We start from the raw sequence: 19988 nt of genomic DNA, 5'->3' as shown, positions 1-19988 counted from the left end.
ATTTGCTCAATAAATACTTTTTTATTGGGCACCATTAATACCTCACGTTAGTTTCATTTGTGTACTGTTCATCTGTTCTTAGCACTTTACCTGCTCTTAATCATCATGGCAGTTTTTAATTTTATTTCTAACTACCTGATGAATTTCAATTAAGATAGACCCCTTAGTCAAGGCAAAACTCCCATGGTCTTTAAGGCTGAAACCTCTAGTCAAGAGTATAACTTTAATTTCCAAATCATCACTTACATAGCCCTGTGTCATTGATTAATATGAGCCAGAATCACTCGGTTCCCCAAAAAGTCTAGAAATCCAGTCTTTGTAGTTTGTGGTAATTGCACCTTGCACCAAACCAGGAGATGCAATTCTCATAGTCTTTACCAGACTCACATGCTTTTCACTGACCATCACACCTGGCTGTTCAGGGTAGGTGTTGTTCATAATGTGGTCTGGCTGTGTCAGTCTCTTCTGCTTGGTAATATCCATGGCCCAGCTCTTTCTGTGCAGTGTTTGCACAATGTGTGATAAATTCACATTCTCTCCAGAAAATTGTCCAAAATGAGGAAAGCTGTGTGGAATCAGAGATGTGTTATCAGAAAAGTAATCCCAACTCTGAATGGCCTCTAACAAACCACAACCTTACAGAAGACTTTCAGTGTCTCTTGAAAATCAAGGTGACCGTATTCCAAGTACCAGAACACAGGTAGCAGTGTTTTTTATGACCTTCCTCTCAGCCCCTGTCATCAGTGAGATTTGAATAAGAGTGGGGTTGCTGTAGAAATAGTTTACAGATAAATCTCCAATCTGGGTTTGCAGGGGAGGAGAAGGGAAAAGTAGGGACTCAGTTGCATAGTTCTGGCTTTTTCTGTACGCTTACAAACACATTTTGACATTCCTAGTGATTTTTTTTTTCTTCAGTAACTGCGTTGCTATGGACTGGGATAAGGATGGAGATACTTTAGCAATAATCACAGACAAATCTAGCACCATATTTCTGTGGGATGCAATCACAAACAAAACAAGCCAGGTAGACAGTGGCATGAGGTAAGAAATTTTGTTTTAATGTGGATTTTTAAAGAGTTTTACCATTGCAACTTGTTGATGTGGAGGCTATATTTCAAGATCATCTTTTTATTGGAGTCCTCATAATATATATACTAATTAAACTAATATGCTGCAGTTCATTGCTAAATTATTTTAATATAAATAAAAATATGTATTTTATTATAAGCTTTATAAAAACTATGTTTTAAAATATTATATTTTAATTTAAAAATATATTTTAAAAATTTATTATACATTTTATTTTTAGATTATATTTTAATTAAAAATATTATATTTTTAAAGTTATATTTTATATAAAATATATAATTTGCTGGTTTTGAAGTGTTTGTTATGGATGGGGATTTTGGGGGTTACAGGGTGTTTGTTTATTTTTTGAGTGTCAGCAGTGCAATTGTCTCTAGGGCGCTTCTCTTCAGTGTTTCACCTTTGCGGTAGCAACAAGGATGGGTGAATTTTTCATGTATCTGCACTTGCTACTCTTTCTCCTAAGTCTTTCACACCAGCTAAAGGGAGCTTAAAAGTGAGGGAAGTGGTATCAGTGGTGCTAAGAATTTTTTTTCCCCTTAGATTAATAAGGGGGCTAAAATGCTATTCACAAAGTAGAGTAGTTTAAGATGAAAGGAGATATCTAAGGTTCACAGCCTTACCTTTCTGAATTTGGCCATAAACTTTAGACTCTTCTGGGGTCTGCATAACCATCAAGCATTGGGTTAATAGGTAAGGTTGGTTTAACAATTAAATTTGTGACTTCTTTGAGCCTATTTCACTAAACTCTTGCATTCTACATAAACATTCTTCCTGTAGGAGAGAGAGTGGAAACAACTCTTTCCTGTGTTTGTTAAGATGTGTGTTATACATATATTATATTGAGGGAATGAACAGATATAGTCTGTTGCTCATGTGTGAGCAAATACTATGGGGAGAAGAGTAGCCTGCCAGTATGCAAGCAAAAAGGAACATAGAAGGTACTTAACAGAATGGAGTCTGCGGTTAATTGCAGTTCCTTCAGGATCTTTCTCTCTAACACTGGAGCTAAATTGCTTACTGGAGGCAGTCTTGTTGGAGCAATATATATCTATGTAAGTCCCTGATCCTTTTTTTTGTCATGGTGTTATTGCTTAAGCAGAATAAGCACCAAGACATAAACAGTGTGATAATGAGGCTTTTCTGATATCCTTTCCTTTTTGAAATTAGAAAAGCATCCTTATATTCAAACCAAATATATTAGAGGGCATTTCACCTGTCAATATTTCAAATTTCTGTTGCATGCCTAGAGTGAAACTTAAAAAGTTGGGAGGGACTGCACTAATTAGAAAATTTTGGTTTACAGTTTTTTTTGCTTAAGAGGCTCTTGTTTTTTTAACATGATATATAATATCTGCATAGCCTTAGTTGTACACCAAATTAGGCCTTGCTCTATCTGAAACTTCAAGTTAAAATAGATCTTTCTAACTTCTTTATTACATTGACTAGAACCAGACCTACTCACTTTTGAGTTGGCTAAATGCATTGGGTTATTAAAGAACAAACAAAAAAACAATACAAAAAGTGTCTGGAAAATAACCAGTGATTTCATCTAAGACTTTTAATGTTTGCAGACCCATTTTCAAGTACAAGTCATGCTACATTACCTCATACAATTTTTTATTACTTTTACTATCTTCCGCATCCTTAGATAATTCTGATATTGGTCGAGAACATTTCCTTAATTTGAAAGTTGTCCTTGGTCTGTATGACTCATAGAAATTAAAGACAAATGCAAAATTTATTTTGCTAAATGTTTGAATATGTGAACACATGAAAGGAATCTCTACTATACAAAGTACATTTTTTCTTTGTTTTAGGGATGCAATGTCTTTCTTGTTATGGTCTCGAGTAGGAGCTTTACTTGCTGTTGGAACAACAAAGGGAAACTTACTCATATATAACCGTCAGACTTCCCGCAAGATTTCTGTCCTTGGTATGGACTGCTTTGAAACTGCTCTGGCACGTGTGAAAGTGGAATTTTGCTAATATACATAGTTTCCTTTCCAGTTCTCTATATAAACATGCAGGTAAAAAATGCGGTCACACTCAACTTGCACCTTCTACTTTGGTGTACTCAGGAGAGTATTTTGAGAGAATACAAAGTTATATATATATATATATATATATATATATATGTATGTATATGTATATATACACAAATACCTAACACTGCTTTACTGCCTCCTGGGAGACTTGTGTTACCTTTCTTGCCAAGGAATTGTGTGATTGTTCATTTGCTAAGTTACTCTTTCTTACCTGCTTAGAGTACCTCTGGGCATAAAGGTGAGGGATGTAACACATTCCCCAGAAATGTGATGCAAATAAATGTAAGAACAAGGGCTGTGCTGTTTCATATAAAGTCAAAAGATTTTCATCTGAGAGCAGATTTTTTAAAAAAAGGCTCTTGCTCTGACAGGTTGTTTCACATTCTGACATTCTGTGTTTGAGTGACTGGCTGAAGGGTGTATATTTCCATCACAGATTTTTTGTTGTTGTTGTGTTTGATTTGTGTTGTATGGGTTTTTTTCTTTCTCAGGTAAACACACCAAGAGGATTACTTGTGGCTGTTGGAGTACTGAAAACCTCCTTGCTTTGGGAGGTGAAGATAGAATGATTACTATAAGCAATCAGGAGGGGGATACTATAAGACAGGTAGTATTTATAATGGACATTTGATTTTAAGATGTACTGGTTTCCAAGAAAGCTGGGACCCATGGGAGCTTGTGCATTTTGAATCCCAGGGCTTTCAAGGACCAGGAGCTTTTTCTTTTTTCAGTGTTCATTTTATGCCAACATGTCATTAAGACCTAAACTGAGGTCATGTCTTCTCCCAGTGATTTTCTTGATTTTGGTACTAAATGCAGTAGTTACTTTCCCTGTCTGTCCTTATGCAAAATTATACATGGCAGGAGGAATGCCATTATTTATCATCAGCATGGGCTGCATTAACTGTTGATTTCTCAATCTGCACTTCTTTCTTGCAGACCTCAGTCAGCTCAGATCCCAGTGACATGCAGTTCTCAGTTATGAAGACTGATGACAGAGTATCAACCAGGGAAAGCACAGTAAGAAGTCACCACAAAATACTGTAGCTCGAGTGGGAATAATCTAACAGGATAACTCCATGTGACCTGCTGCCTTTTCTTCTGAGGAAATGGAGCTGACTGCTGTAGGGGAAAGTCTTGAATTTGAGATTGTAAAGATTTGAGAGTGTATTCTGCTGAGCTTGCATTTAGATTTGTGAACCACTGGCTTACGAAGGGGAATGTCCTGAAAATCTCTTCTGCTGTTGATGAAGATTCAGAATTCAGATCCATGGGTCTCTTAAGGATTATTCAAATTCCTAGATCTCATCTTCTAGTGAAAATATAGGGCCTTAAAGTAATGCCATTCTTGTCACGTTAATTTTTCTTTTCATTCATTGGCAGGTCAGTGTAGTGGTTGGCAAGAAGACTCTCTTCCTTTTTAATTTGAATGATCCTGATAACCCAATTGATCTGAAATTTCAGCAGCCTTATGGCAGTATTGTAAGCTACAAATGGTGAGCAAAACTTTCTTAATTAATTGTTCTAGTATTAAGAAGTTGATATTTTCCATGTAGTTCTGATAAATGCTGGAAACAAAATCATCTATCCCATGCTCAGACTGGATTTTTGTTGGCTGCATTGTAGACTTTTCAGTAATTCTTTTCTGAACACAAGGTAGTCTACATTTTCTAACTGTTCTACTCAATGGTTCAATAGCTGTAAAACAGTCTCTTCCAACAGAATCACTGTTGGTCTGCCCAGCTTTAAACAAAAGTATGTTGCTGTCGTGACAGATGATTAAACTCACGGGTTTATGGGTTGTTTTCTGGTTGGATAAGTAACTGGTGGAAGAGCTAGGGGTAGAGTTGTGTCCTTCAGCTAGTTTGTTGGTTTGCAAAGCTGTGCAAAGTTCTTGTAGCCTTCTTTTTGTGCAATACCATTGGTAATGCTTCTATGAAGAAGACCGAAGCTAGAAGTTTCAGATCTGTACCAAAAACGTAGCTGTACTATTTCTGTGTCTTTGAATCATTACAGCTTGTCTTTTAATGCCTGTTCAGTCAACATGGAATGGACATCCCTTTATACTGCAGCGCTAAAAATTCTGAAGCTATATGCTTCTTAGTTTATGACCATGTGTAACAAGGTGTACCTGGGCTGCTTCCCTTGCAGGGATTTTTCTTGCAATTGAGCTAATGAGATATTGTTTGAATTAATCTTTACATGCTGTATCTATTTGTGCCTTAACCTCATCATTTCTTCTTGATACTATGAAAAGTAAACAGAATATTCACAAATTTGTTGCTTTGGTACTTCCACTGTGTTTGCAGTGCCCTTAAGGGCACAGTGACTGGCATTATTGTTTTAATATGGCTTTGATGGGACCACATAGGCCAGAACCTTGAAATGAAAGTTGCCATCTTCTTGTATGCTTATTTCAATGGCGAAACCAGAAATCTTTATCCTGGCATCGCTGCCAGGTGTACAGTTACTGAAAATAAAGTGGCATTATAACAAACAGGAGACAATAAAGATAACTTACAAGGCATCTGGGCACAGGCATGATTCTGTCCTTGAGGGACCTTTCATAGTTTTCCCTTAACCTATTTTATATTATATGGTTCAACATGATATATATAAATACCCATAATTTGTTTATTCTTTTCTGTTACTGGGAGGCATTGACTGTACCCCAGCAGTCTGAAAGAAAATGCTTTTTGCATATTGCATTAATAGATCTCTTTTCTAAAATGTTACTTTTTTGTAACAGGTATGGTGATGGCTACATTATGATTGGTTTCTCACAAGGGTATTTTGTAGTCATTTCTACACACATTCGTGAAATAGGACAAGAAGTCTTTCAAGCTCATAATCATAAGGATAATCTTAGCAGCATTGCTATATCACAGTCATTAAACAAAGCTGCATCATGTGGGGACAATTGGTAAGTGATAGTTCATATATAAAGAATAGAATTCATCTCTCAGGACTGGAGCTAATGGGCATTCACACTCTGCTTCCTAAGCCTTCAAGGCTCCCTGAGAAGTGAATTTAGAAAAGGTAAGATTAATGGCTGTATGGAACTGCTGCTCTGCCTAGAGCTAGGAGAAGCTATTGTTGACAAAAATCTCTGCAACTGTAATTAATATCATTAATTGAAAACAGAAAAAGAAAGAAACTTTTGTATGTATTTTTCCTTTTGATCAATTTTTTTCTGTCATGTTGCTTGGCAACAAGATAGTCCAAACTTCTTTACTGAGATTTATTGAGTGAACATAAACATCTGTTTAACAACAGGAGAAAAATTAATTTAAATCTGCACTGAAAATGTTGATACCTGATATCCTCCTCTCCAGTGTTCAGTCTTACCTGCAGTCTAGACAAAAGTTGAAAAGTGTGAGCAATTAAGGAAATAAATAACTGGAATTAAATACACTGGAGTTTTTCCAAAATGTTTTGTGCGTATGATAGAAGAGCTCCTTTAGTTCCTCATCTACTAATCCCTGATTCTGTGGTATCTGAATTTTTCAGCAAAAGAGGACTTGTGTCATAGTAGAGGAGTCAAACAGTTCTCTCTGTTCTCAGCTCTGTGTAGGACCAACTGCTGATTTATGACACTTGTACATCAAGAGTGGTTTCACTGTGAGCAAAACATGGTGTAACTTCAAGCACTTGAGCTATGGTGCAATAAGGGTTATTTCTTTCAGTGGTTTAACTTGCATTGAATGATGTGATAGCATAAGTAAACTCTCACTCTCTCCCTTTTGTATGCAGGAGAATTGAAAGTATTTTTTGCATCCATGTTTCAAGCCCTGTGTGTCCATCAGTAATGTCTTTTAAAACTAAAATGCTATAACAGATCAAAAGGGAATAACAATCTATGTTCCCTAACCTTCTATTCTTTCAAATTGGATTTGTGCCTTTTCCTCAAATTTTAGTTCTCTGAGCAAATATTTTTGTTCTGTCATGTAGTGATACACTATTTACAGTGATGGATAATAATCTGTTGTTTTTAGGAAATTGAAGACATTTTGTATTTGTTAGGCTGTTTTTGCTCAGTTAGGCTGTCTTGATTGGACTGTGTTTCTTCCAGTTAATGATTACTGAGATTTGGATTGGTGGGAATGACTGACTCTTCATTTTTGTTTTAGCATCAAAATCCATGATCTGACTGACATGAGAGAAATGTATGCCATAATAAACTTGGACGATGAAAACAAAGGTATGTTAACTTTCTCCATGGGGATAGAAAATTTTACAAATTAAGTAAACTGGAATTTTGACAGTGTCTCTGCTCTTAAAGTATAAGTACTGCTGTTGGAAAAACTGTTTAAATATAGAATTTTTCAAAAACTCCTGCTTTCCCAACTTGTATTTATTAGGTATGGGAGCATATTTTACCTATTCAAGGTGTAGGGAAGTACAGCTCTCAAAACATTTGATCAATTAGTGTTGTGCAGTTTTGAATCAGTATTACAATGTATTCAGATCTTTACAATAATACACTTAACTGGTTTCTGCTTCTTTCCATGATTTTTTTTTGGTGCTTTTCGATATGTCTTGTTCTAACACTGATACTTGATCTGTTCTTGTCCTGATGTGCAGGACTTGTGCCTGTGGCTTCCAGAACAGTGTTACAAAACCATTTTCTTGAGTAGTGAGTTTCCACCCTTGTCTCCTCATGTAGTGTTTGTAAATGCTTCAGTTATTGTAAAGTAGATGGTTGCCTCCAGCATTTTTATTTGTAGAAAACTTCCTTTTAAATTTTTTTTCTTTTTAAGAAATCTAGGATATTTTCAGCACAACACTTCTCTGTCTCCCTTGGAATATTAGTATTAGCCAGTTGGAGTATGTTTTTTCTAATGGCATTTTCAGACACTGAGGAACAAACAGCAGTTCTGTGTTTAGTGCTTACTGATTTGGCAGTAAGGGGAGTAAGACTGAATTCTGCTCAGCTGCTTCCAGTATTATGGATCACTTTGAATGTGCTGCCTGAACTGAATGTGCTCTTTTCAGTGTTGACAAGAGGAAGGATGTTGATCAGTTTTGTAACAGATCTGTAATCTGGTCTAGTGAAGGTGGGTTGCACCTAGATGGCCTTTAAGGTCCTTTCCAGATCAGATCATTCTGTGATTCTGTCAAGTCTTCACTCTCAGGAAAACACTGTATTAGTTAATTATGTGTTTGAGTTGAGTGATTCTAATTCATCTTGGAATTATATTAATAGGTTAGCATTAGTATATATATATTCTAGCTATTAATTCCTACAGTTTTCACAGTTTAGAGCAAAATAACTGCTTGTTGGTTACAGTAGTTACAGAAAGAGCTGTATTTTTTATTTTTTAAAAACTTGTGAATATTTTAGGTGTAGATCAGATGGCTTGGACAGATGATGGACAGCTGTTGGCAGTATCTACACGAAGAGGATCCCTCCATGTTTTCTTGACAAAGCTTCCAATCCTTGGAGATGCTTGCAGTACACGGATTGCATACCTCACTTCTCTGCTTGAAGTCACCATAGCAAATCATGTGGAAAGCGTATGATAACCTCTTCCTTTTAAACCTCATGTAGATGTAATTAAAGTAAGCCTTAAAAGTGTTGTAAATGAAAAATGAAATTTGTTTTATTTTGTTTTGTTTTCTTACAGGAGTTACCAGTGACAGTCTCTGTTGAAGTAGAGCCCAGTTTTGTTGCTATTGGTGTTTATCATTTGGCTGTAGGAATGAACAACCGGGCTTGGTTTTATGCACTTGGAGAGAATAGTAAGCATAAATTTAGTTCTCTTAAAACTAATGCAGCACTCTATATTTTATTTTATTAATTTAGTATTGTGTTTAGCAGTTCTGGACATTCCACGTTGTACAATAAAACCTTGAATTGCCAACGGTCCTGCCAGGATGGGATAGTAATTTTCACAGGCTGAAGCAGTTATGGCAAGACATTGTAAATAATAGAAATAAAACTTCTCATTTGAGATGTGAGGTATTGGTCATGAAATGTAGACTGTTTTTTTCACATCATCTTGGTAATCAGTTAAGGACTTCAGGCTTTTGATATTATATATCTGTGTTTTAAAGTACTAAGTTGGGCAAAGTACCTAGGAACTATGATCAGAGAGTTTAAATTTTCAGTTTGGCAGATCTTCATGTTGTTTGTATGGGATAAGAACCAGTTGGTTATGCTATGTCCAAATTTTAGATGGTGGATTTCAAACTTTCATGTTTTTCTAAGCATCCCTTTTTTTCAGTGACAGTAAATTAAATAAAACTGTAACAATACTAGTCAAAGTTGCATAGGAAAAGAGTTTCTCTTGTAGTTTCTAACCAGGTCTCTGACTGCCGAGAGGAAAGTCTCTTTATGTGTGACTTGTCCCCTCTCTGCTTAGTTGTGAGATTTTCACATCTCCTTACTCAACTGCAAGTTTAGTTAAGTGAAGACCTGTACAAAATCATAATATTTTTACCTTATCTTTTCTGTTTGAATCCTTTAGATGTAAAAAAGCTTAAAGACATGGAATACCTGGGGACAGTAGCAAGTATGCACCTTAATTCTGATTATGCTGCTGCTCTCTTTGAGGGTAAAGTCCAGCTGCATATGGTAAGAGCTCTGGCAATTTGGATTGCCAATGTTACCTAATGAGTTGATAAGCTGAGCAAGTTAATGTAATATTAAAAATTAAATAAAATGGAATGATGTTCAGTTAATGGAGGTAAATACTAGAAATTCTCCAGAATAGTTTTGTTGACTAAGTAAAATATAGAGCTGAGTTTCTGTAGGCTTAGAAATACAACCTACAGGTGAAGAAAAACATTTTCTTGTCAGCTATTTAACAAGTTTTATTTTAAAGGTCTCTGGTAATGTGGCAGAAGCAGATGCTAGGTTCTTAAGAGATGCACATGCAAGTTTTTTTCCATCTAATTTTCTTACAGTTTGATAAAAGCAACACTATGATAGCCTATTGTTAACAGTGGAGATTTTCAGTTCATTCTGTTCTTTATATTTAGATAGAAAGTGAGGGTTTGGGTGCTCAGGAAGAACGAGAAACTCGACTTTTCCCAGCAGATGACGATAAATACCGAATTTTGTGCCATGCTTTAACTAGTGACTTCCTCATATATGGTACAGATGTGAGTATTACTTACTTCAGAAGATCTTTTTAGATGGAGTATATTTATGTTTGAATTTTTTGATTACTTCTCATGCCTTTAGCAAAACAAAAAGTGCATCTGTGAACTTTTAGAGTGGATTATTCTATACAAGAACTTTGAGCAAATACAGTCAAAATTGCACCCAGCTTCCTTTACTGTTGCATTTATAGGACATGCATTGGCAGGAAGGTTAAGTTGTGCTTTTACTCATGTTTGTTGCAAAACATGGCTTTTAATAGCAGAACTTAATTTTATTGCATTAGTGAGAGGATTGGCAATCAAAATGTCTTCCAGATATAGGTAAAAACATAGCACTTCCCTTGCAAATTTGTTGATTTAGGTGGTGATGTGAAAAATGTGAACAAAAAGGTACTGATGTATACAAATGTCTTAGCATAAATGAAAGCCTTCATTTGCTACTGAAGCCTTCATCAAAAGACAATTTTTTTTATGTGTTTCAACAAGGATAGGAATTAAGGAGGGCACTGAAAAGGGATGTGGACATGCTTATTGATTTTTCTGGAGTTTTTTTATGTATGAGGGTAGTTTTTTGTCCTTTTAATATTTTTTGGTGCTAGTAATACAGGACACATTTGGCATTGTAGTATCATGCTCTCTGTGATATCAGCTGATGTACTGACCTGGTTTAATAACTGATTTAATGACTTGGGTGATTTTGTAGCAGATGAGGCCTTTCCCACCTCCTCAGCACCTAAACTGGTACTGGTAAATTTGAAGTACTAAATTTGCAACTGATCAATTTGATGTGTGCAAATACTACCACTGAAGTCAAAGGCCACATTTTTTTAATATACCTTTAATTACAAATCAATTTGATTGCTTTTATTCCCTGAGTTAGATGTCTCTCTTCTTAAGAATGTGTGGTTCTTCCATGGAAGCAAATTTTACAGCTTTTTTTGAAGGTTAGGCTTCTCTCAATGAGAAGCAATGAGAAATGGCAGACATTTCATTTGTTTGGAGAACTGCACCGATGTCTCCACAAAGCAGAGGGAGATAAATATCAGAACCAACAGAAACCCCCTCAAACCTCCCAAATCCTTCCTTTTTCCCCAAAAGTTTTTCCTGTCTTACCCAAAACAGGGTTTGAGAATGAAGCAAAAAAACCCACTTAGAAGTACTTTTTTTGAACACTCGCTACTCTAAGATGGAAAACACTACAGCCAAATTAATTACCTGCTTGCCACTTACTGATGTAATTATTAACATTTTCTATTATTTCTCGTTAGACTGGAGTTATTAATTATTTCTTCATTGAAGACTGGCAGTTTGTGAATGAATATCGACATCCTGTCAGTGTGAGAAAGGTTTTTCCAGATCCCAATGGAACCAGAATGGCTTTCATAGATGACAAAAGTGATGGCTTTGTCTATTGTCCAGTAAGTTAGTGTGGGATACCAATACAATACATGTACAAGCAGGCTCTTCAACTATATAGTGTTTTTGTTGGAAAATGAAGAATATTTTGGCACTCCAGCATGTATGGTGATAGAAGAAATTGGCAAGGAAACTTAAAGATAATTTAATGCTAATGTAAGGAAGTATAATCTGTCATGCTAGATCAGGACAATTTCATTATACTAAGTTCCTGATCAGTAATTTTCAAAAATGTATGTGTTTGTGTATTTAAATACAGATAATTTACCCAGCTTCACTGCCCCTCTCCATACCTTTTTTTAAAAAATAGTAAATATCCTTTATATAATGTGCATTTTCTCCACTTCAAATTTAAATTCTTGTGTTATTCAGAATCACTACTTATAAGGAAATTTTTCTTAAAACAATTTTCATATTTCTACACTACTTATGTTATGTTTAAAATTTTTAATCACAGCTGGGATGAATATTTTGTTTCTCACCTTAGTCACTTAGTAGTAATTTTACTTTTGCATTATATGTAGGTAAATGATAGAGTATATGAGATTCCAGACTTCTCACCAACTATTAAAGGAATCCTGTGGGAAAACTGGCCAATGGATAAAGGTGTTTTTGTTGCTTTTGATGATGATAAAGTATACACTTACGTTTTTCACAAGGATACCATTCAAGGTACCATAAGCTCTTTAAAAAGCTTGTTCTTAAAGATTGTACTATTTTAGTTAATAAAGTAAAACATGTTCTGAATCTTCATTTGTCTTAAATAAAATACATATAGAAATAAGTAGTACTACAGAAGATTTGAAGTGCAGCTTATGTATAGAAAACTAGTTACTTTGCAGGTTTCTCTATAAGGCTTCAAGGCATTTTGGTGTCAACTCCATAAGCTTCTTGCTATTATCATATTTCATCTGGAAGTTACACATGTGCTTCAGTTGCATGTTGAAACATTCATGAGAAAAATCTCAGGGTCACAAAACTTGCATCAGGGTCACAAAACTTGTATTCATTAAAAGTGTTAAAGTTGTAAACATAGCCATTTCTATATGTGCAAGAGAGAAAAATTGAAATTTACTTACCAACATTTGGAAAAGGACCTTACTGGTTTAGAAGCTTTACGTTCTGTGTATGTAGTATTTACTGAAAGATGTGTGCTTGTGTACTTGCTTCTGACTGCCAGAATTACAGACCCTGAATTAATGTCCTGCAAATATACATGTTTTCAGCTGCTTGCTATACTTATTACCATGTAAAAATTTTTACAATACATCTTTTTTTTTCTTCCTGATCTTTGAATCTAGGATCAAAGATTATTTTGGCAGGTGGCACAGAAGTCCCCTATTCCCATAAACCTTTGTTGTTGTACAATGGAGAATTAACTTGTCAGACTCCAAGTGGGAAAACAAACAGTATCTATTTAAGTACTCATGGTTTCCTTGGCAATTTGAAAGACTTTGGACCCGATATGCTGAGACAAATGCTTACTCAGACTCTAATGTTGAAAAGGTACATCTGCATTTTAGTTATATTGTATAAATTGTTTTCTTCTGTGCTTATAGTTCAATATATCATATCCTGCTGATTTTAAAGTATCCTGCTGAATTTTGATAAATCAGATTGATCTGTGAGTTCACATAGCTCTCCAGACCAAGCAAAGTAAATGACCCAGTGATGGTTGGGAGTTTTTTTCACTGTCAAGTAAAAACCTAAAATAACTTTTTTCAAGACTTATTTGGGATTTTGTGACAGTGACTCTGCCGAAACTGGCTGAGGATGCTTCTGTTGTACTCTCCTCCCACTGTAATGAAGCAATGCAAAATTAATATAATGGAAAGAATGCCGGAGTAGGGAAAACAGATGGTTTCCTAAAAAAGTGTGGTAGAAACAGGAGAAATAGAACTGTAAGGAACACATTTGTATTTTTCCATTCTTCCTGATACATCTCTCTCTCCATGGTTTAGAAGTAAATGTCTTCATGTTTTCTCTAACAGAGAGAAAAAAATGTTGAGAGGTAGTTTTGAGTATGAGTAATACCTAAAATTAAAATAGTTGTAAATGTGTTATATCTTCTATAGGTTTTCTGAAGCATGGGAGATTTGCAGGCTTCTGAATGACCAGTCCTGTTGGAATGAGCTGGCCAAAGCTTGCTTACATCATATGGAGGTGGATTTTGCAATCCGTGTTTATCGAACATCTGGTAATGCTGGGATGGTGATGTCACTAGAGCAAGTAAAGGTAAAATATAAAGTCTTACCTAGGAAATATGGTAATTTAATTCCTCTTTAAGAATTGCTGAATTCTTGGGTTTTTTTTGGGGGGGGGGGGAAAGGGTTCTTTTTGTTCAAACAGAAGTTGAGTTGCTTTCAAGGGATATAGAGGATAAAGTGTCCAAACTACAGACTGTTTGCTTGGGTTTCTCTTGGAGTGTTGCAGTCTCTACTGTAATGCACAGTATTTCTTTCTGCATTTGCTTGAGAACAGCAGAATGTATTCATGTCTCAGGCACTGGGAGGCTCTTATTTCCTTTTGTTATTTTTTAGAAAATGTAGAAGACTGCTATTAAAAAAATTCCAAAATAAAACCAGATTGCATCTGTACATCTAAAAGTGAAATAGTACCTTAAAATTATACTTCTGCAAATTGCTGATTTTAGACAGTGTTAGCTGTAGTGGCACATGAGGGCTTTTTCTGGTTTGTAGAATCCAATACACATCATTGTAAAATGTAAGGATATTTAGTTTTACTCTTTTGCTTTATTTTTCTTACAAGCTTATGTTATTTATACAGTATTTATTTTCTTTTGCACTACTTCTGCACCTGTTATGTCTTTCTATAGGGAATAGAAGACCACAACCTTTTAGCAGGACATCTTGCAATGTTTACTAGTGATTTTAATCTGGCTCAGGATTTGTATCTGGCATCCTCCTGTCCTATTGCTGCTCTTGAGGTATTCATTTAAGATGTGTATATTTTCTGCTGGTTTTGTTTCCAGAGTAATGCTGGAGCATTTTACTTGCTGATAATTTTGTCCTTTTATGGTTTTGATCTTGCCATTGTGTGACTGGAATCATAGACTGTCCTGATTTAGAAGGGAACCACAAGGAGCATTGAGTCCAACTCCTGGCCCTACACAGGAGAGCCCCAAGGGTCAAACCTTGTGCCTGAGAGCATTGTCCAAATGCTTCTGGAACTCTGTCAGGCTTGGTGCTGTGACTGCTGCCCTGGGGAGCCTGTTCAGTGCCCAGCCACCCTCTGGGTGAAGAACCTTTTCTTGAATGGTATCCAATGTAAAACTGCCCTGACACAGCTTCAGGCTGTTCCCTTGGATCCTGTATCTGGGCACCACAGAGAAGAGATCAATGTCTGCCCCTCATCTTCCCCTCACAAGGGAGTTGTAGACTGTGACAAGATCTCCCCTCAGTCTCCTCCAGGCTGAACAGACCAAGTGACCTCAGCCACTTCTCATATGGCTTCCTCTCAAGGCCCTTCACCATTTTTGCAGGCCACCTTTGGACACTCTCTAACAGCTTTAGGGCCTTCTTATATTGTGGTGCCCAAACTGCACGCAATATTCAAGATGAGGCTGCACCAGCCCAGAGCAGAGCAGGACAATCCCCTCCCTTGCCTGGCTGGCCATGCTGTGCCTGATGCTCCCCAGGACAGGGTTGTCCCTCCTGGCTGCCAGGGCACTGCTGGCTCATGTTCAACTTGTCATGGACCAGGACCCCCTGGTCCCTTTCCAATATCTCATTCCCCAGGCTGTTTGTACTTCCAGACTTGCTCTGTCCCACATGCAGAGTCCAGCACTGCCCTTTGTTAAACTTCACAGTTGGGGAGTGCCCAGTCCTCTAATTTGGTAAGGTTTCTCTGCAGAGCCTCCCTGCCTTTGAGGGAGTCAAGAGCTCTTTCCAATTTAGTGTCATCATCAAATTTATTTATTATACCTTTGGGTCCTGTGTCCAAGTCATTTATGAAGATGTTGAAGAGCACAGGACTGAAAATGGAGCCCTGTGGGACCCCACTAGTGGCAGGTCCCCAGTCTGATGTCTCCCCATTCACTATAACCCTTTGTGTCTGTCATGACCCAGTTGCTCACCCATCCCCTGATGTGTTTATACACCTGTGGGCTGGACATTTTACAAACTCTATGAGACTGCATTCAAAGCTTTACTGAAAGCCAAAAAGATTACATCAATTGACTGTCCTTGATCAGCTAAGTGGGTTACCTTCTAATAAAAGGAAATTAAGTTTGTCAAGCAGGACTTTGTTCTCATGAAGTTGTGCTGGCTGTGACCAATGAGTGTGTTGTCCTTGCAGTGTTTTTCAATAGCTCCCAGAATAATCTTCTCCATAATTTTACCAGGCGCTGAAGTGAGACTGACAGGCCTGTCATTTCCAGGGTCAACCTAACAGACCATCCTTCAGGGTGAACATCTCTCAAATTGCCTGAATCTTTGTAGAATATTAGCTCAATATTTGTATTTAGAATAATTTAAAGTTGAGAATAGAAGTCCAGATTTGATACTTGCTTCAGACAGTGTTACTGTTGTTTGTTAATAGATGCGAAAAGACTTGCAGCACTGGGACAAAGCACTGCAACTGGCTAAGCGCCTGGCCCTGGACCAGATCCCTTTCATATCAAAGGAATATGCAGTGCAGCTTGAATTCATGTAAGTTCTCCTGTAAGGTTGTAGTATAACAATAGTAAACCAATACTCAAGCTCAGTAGAACACAGAACTAAGATATTTCAGATGACTGCATTGCTAAGAGACAATTCAGTGAGGTCTTACAGCTCTAGTATGAGGAAGAGTAGTTTTGCAAGGAATCTTTCATGCTAGAGACATGTTAGTAAATCATAGTTCCTTTTCACTAATTCTGGCATATGTAGGTTGTTTGCCTCTGGTAGGTCCACTATATACTATATGCATCATCTACTAAATAAACACTTTGGTGCAGGCATGTGCTTGGAAAATAGAGAAAGTCACAATTATTTAACACTTCTTGCATTGGATGAAAGCCATGTCTTTTGCCTGTCTTTCTTTAAATATCTATAAGCCTTTATTTTCTTAAATCATTTAGGCAGGGGTGTGTCAAATTTCAAGGCTACCAATCACTGAAAAGACAGAACACATGATATCATTTGACAAGACATGATTTGACATGATTTTAAAGTCTATTTAATAGTTAATTCTTCCCAGATGATGCCTGGTCTGTTTAAAATCTAAGTCAAGAGGAAAAACTTACCTGTTAATAGTTTGTAGACAACTCCCTTCCCTTGGCAGTACACCTGGCATTCAGAGAGAGAGGACACTTGCTGGTCACAGAAGGGAAGGAATGGACACACATGAAACAATGCAACCATCTGCAACTTGAATTCTGAATATACTCCAGGAAAAAAATTGCCTTTGATTTTGTGTTGCAAAAATTCTAAATAATTTCAAAGATTAGTTTCAGTTGTCTTCCAGGAAAATCTGGAATAGAGCTGAGACCACTGAGGTGTTTTTTGCAGATAGATTATTTCTATTTTCTGCCTTTCAAGGGAGGTTTATTGGTCCCTGTCGAACAGAATTGAGAGATGGAATTGCCTCTTTGACTAAGAGCTTGATTAAATCCATAGGAAGTGCCGTGACATCCTATGTAACTGTCCACCTCTGCATACTTCACAACCTTCTCTGTAGTCATTTTGTATAAATCAAGACAGAGACATGCATAACGTGGTAGGAAATCAAACATCTCTTCCTATTGAAAATATATCTCTGTATAACTTCCAGTTTTCTTTTAGGGGTGATTATGTTAATGCTCTGGCGCATTATGAGAAGGGAATCACTGGAAACAACAAGGTAATTCCTTTTTAGTAATGATAGCATTGTACTGTCACAATATACATTAAGTTGTCATGTTTCAGACTCATTTGAATTCCAGATTTTAAATTCAGCTCGAAATTAAATGTTTGTAAGTCTGTAATATTTTGTTAGTTTGTTTCAATGCTTGGTTACAGTCTCTTTTGTGACCTGGTGTTTCTAATGTGTAATCTATAGTTACTGCTTTCCATTTGCTTGCCAGTACCAGGAGCACGATGAAGTTTGCCTTGCTGGAGTGGCTCAGATGTCCATTCGAATGGGGGACGTCCGGCGAGGGGTGAACCAGGCCCTGAAACATCCCAGCAGGGTACTAAAAAGAGACTGTGGAGCTATTCTGGAGAATATGAAGGTACTCAAGAGAGTTAATATGAAACTGAATATGTGATTTCACTAGGTTAGTAATTTATTTATGGTCTTAATTTAGAAATTATATTTTAATGGTTTCCAATATTGTAGCAATTTTCAGAAGCTGCTCAGCTGTATGAAAAGGGACAATATTATGACAAGGCAGCATCAGTGTACATCCGGTGTAAAAACTGGTAAGTACAGGTTTCAGGGCAATGGTATATTTCAGAGGATTTTCTGGGGTACTATTTGGAAAAGAATGATTCTCTGAATAGAAAAAATGCCTCATTAACTATGTTTCATTAATTTTATTGTTCCAACTTCAGGCTTAAAGATTCTCTCAGAAATTTATGTTGTTTTAATATAGTCTTACTGTAAATGGGAAATAATTTTTTCCCTTTTTTTGTGTGTTATGTTTAAAGTTTCCTGCAGTTTCAAGTCCTTTGTGGGTGTGTGCACATGCACACATCCACGCTGAATTTAATGTACATTGAATATAGGAATTATATTTGTGTAGTTACTGTTTAATTAATTAGATTTCTTAGTTTTATAACATGCATAGCTGAGACTGAGTATTTGGACAGCTGGAAATTATTCAAGAGTAGCCAGTATCATAATTTTGTTTTTTTAAGTTAATTTGATTATTGTGAAGTGTCCATTGGAAAAGTCCAATTTTCTGAGACATTTAAGGATTCAGTTCTGGTCTAATTGCATTTTATGGACTCCTCACATTAGGAACCAATCAGACAGTTCAGTAAGACTTCTTTCATTGAGTGCTCTAAAGATTAGGTTAGAATATTTTGTGCATTTATTTGAAAAATAAATTTTTTATTCTATCAAGGAATTATCAGTAGTATCAAAATGAGCCAGGAGAGTGGTTGGTGAAGGGGAGTGGCTTGCATCTAATGATCATATTGATTTGGGAAGTGGGAGGTACAAGCTTTGTTTACTCTTGCAGAGGGAGGTTCAGTTTGAAGAATGCCCATCTTTGAGTCAGAGAGGTGAGATTTAAGGGCAGCCTCTGTTGAGTCTCTCCTGTCCTTTGTCCTGAAAGGCCAACTGCTCAGTTTGCTGTTTTTTATAGATCTTTCAGGTTACAGTTTTAATGCTGTGCTTCTTCTGTTGGTTAATCCAAGAACACCTGAGGTAAAAATTGTTGGTCTGGCACTTCTTACGCTCATACACCTGAGACTTAAAAAAAGAGAATAGACTGTCTTCAAGCCTGTGTGCTCATAAAGCAATCTGTAATTTCATGTTCTTACAAAGTGCAACTTTTTGAAAATATTAAAATTACTTCAAAGCTTATCCATTATGTTCAGTTTCTTCTATCAGACTCCTTTTCAGTGTTGATATAAATATGCCAGTTTTACCAGAGAAAACTTGGAACAGCTGTATTTATTAAATAACTATTATCTTTCTAGGGCAAAGGTTGGTGAACTTCTTCCTCAGGTTTCATCTCCAAAGATTCACCTACAATATGCAAAGGCCAAGGAAGCAGATGGCAGGTACTTTTGAATGCTCTTCTTTAATATAAAACCTATTATTGCTGTTGTTATTATTCTACGTGAGTGCTTTTGTAAAATAAATTAAAATGCATACTGAAACTTGGATAAAATAGTCTTGTAAAAATGGATTCCAAAATATGTGAACTAAAGTTTGCCCTTTGTGTATTAAAGATTTGAAACATAATCTAAGGACATTCATCTGGTGTCAAAGATGTGTTTCTAATTAATTGTTTTCCAGTCTTTCTAACAAAAATCATCAAAGGTTTTGAAGTACTGAACATCATTCCATCTAGCAGAGTATTCAAGTTCAGTTTGTTTCTAGCAACTCCTTAGCTGTGATTTTAGAGGTCACTCAAAGGGAGAATAATCATGAAAAAAGTTTTCATTTTAGAACCACATTATTGGTACATCTTAATGGCTGCACTTGTATAATAATAATGCAAAGTTATTAGCTGAAGTGAAAGCCCAAGATAGGTTATATTTAATCACAGAATGTAGTTCCTTCAATCCTTAGTGTAAGTAAACTGCTTCAGAATAATGATACTTGAAAATATGAAATAGCACCAGACTTCAATGTTTGCAATGATGGGACTAGAAAATACTGTTTCTGTCAATTACA

The 19988-nt window shown here is 36.3% G+C and overlaps 1 protein-coding gene across 3 annotated transcripts in view; it reads left to right on the top strand.

Moving 5' to 3' along the window:
• Positions 1-19988, top strand: part of WDR19 (WD repeat domain 19) — a 40091-nt gene that overhangs the window by 2496 nt on the left and 17607 nt on the right. For all 3 annotated transcript variants that reach the window (XR_003381213.2, XR_001332946.3, XM_014269500.3), the window contains exons 4-24: positions 916-1041; positions 2907-3022; positions 3626-3741; positions 4074-4154; positions 4518-4630; positions 5884-6057; positions 7265-7335; positions 8479-8651; positions 8762-8876; positions 9605-9711; positions 10119-10241; positions 11510-11659; positions 12182-12329; positions 12959-13163; positions 13733-13892; positions 14494-14604; positions 16218-16327; positions 17441-17498; positions 17722-17868; positions 17976-18058; positions 19286-19369. Coding sequence is in view for 1 of the 3 variants with exons in the window: in XM_014269500.3 (XP_014124975.2) it covers positions 916-1041; positions 2907-3022; positions 3626-3741; positions 4074-4154; positions 4518-4630; positions 5884-6057; positions 7265-7335; positions 8479-8651; positions 8762-8876; positions 9605-9711; positions 10119-10241; positions 11510-11659; positions 12182-12329; positions 12959-13163; positions 13733-13892; positions 14494-14604; positions 16218-16327; positions 17441-17498; positions 17722-17868; positions 17976-18058; positions 19286-19369 (2571 nt within the window). In the remaining 2 variants the exon portion in view is untranslated. The remainder of the gene's footprint in view (positions 1-915; positions 1042-2906; positions 3023-3625; positions 3742-4073; positions 4155-4517; positions 4631-5883; positions 6058-7264; positions 7336-8478; positions 8652-8761; positions 8877-9604; positions 9712-10118; positions 10242-11509; positions 11660-12181; positions 12330-12958; positions 13164-13732; positions 13893-14493; positions 14605-16217; positions 16328-17440; positions 17499-17721; positions 17869-17975; positions 18059-19285; positions 19370-19988) is intronic.

This window comes from Zonotrichia albicollis, chromosome 5 (assembly GCF_047830755.1).
Source record: "Zonotrichia albicollis isolate bZonAlb1 chromosome 5, bZonAlb1.hap1, whole genome shotgun sequence".
NCBI classification, from domain to species: Eukaryota; Metazoa; Chordata; class Aves; order Passeriformes; family Passerellidae; genus Zonotrichia; species Zonotrichia albicollis.
This window is presented reverse-complemented; position numbering and strand designations above follow the sequence as displayed.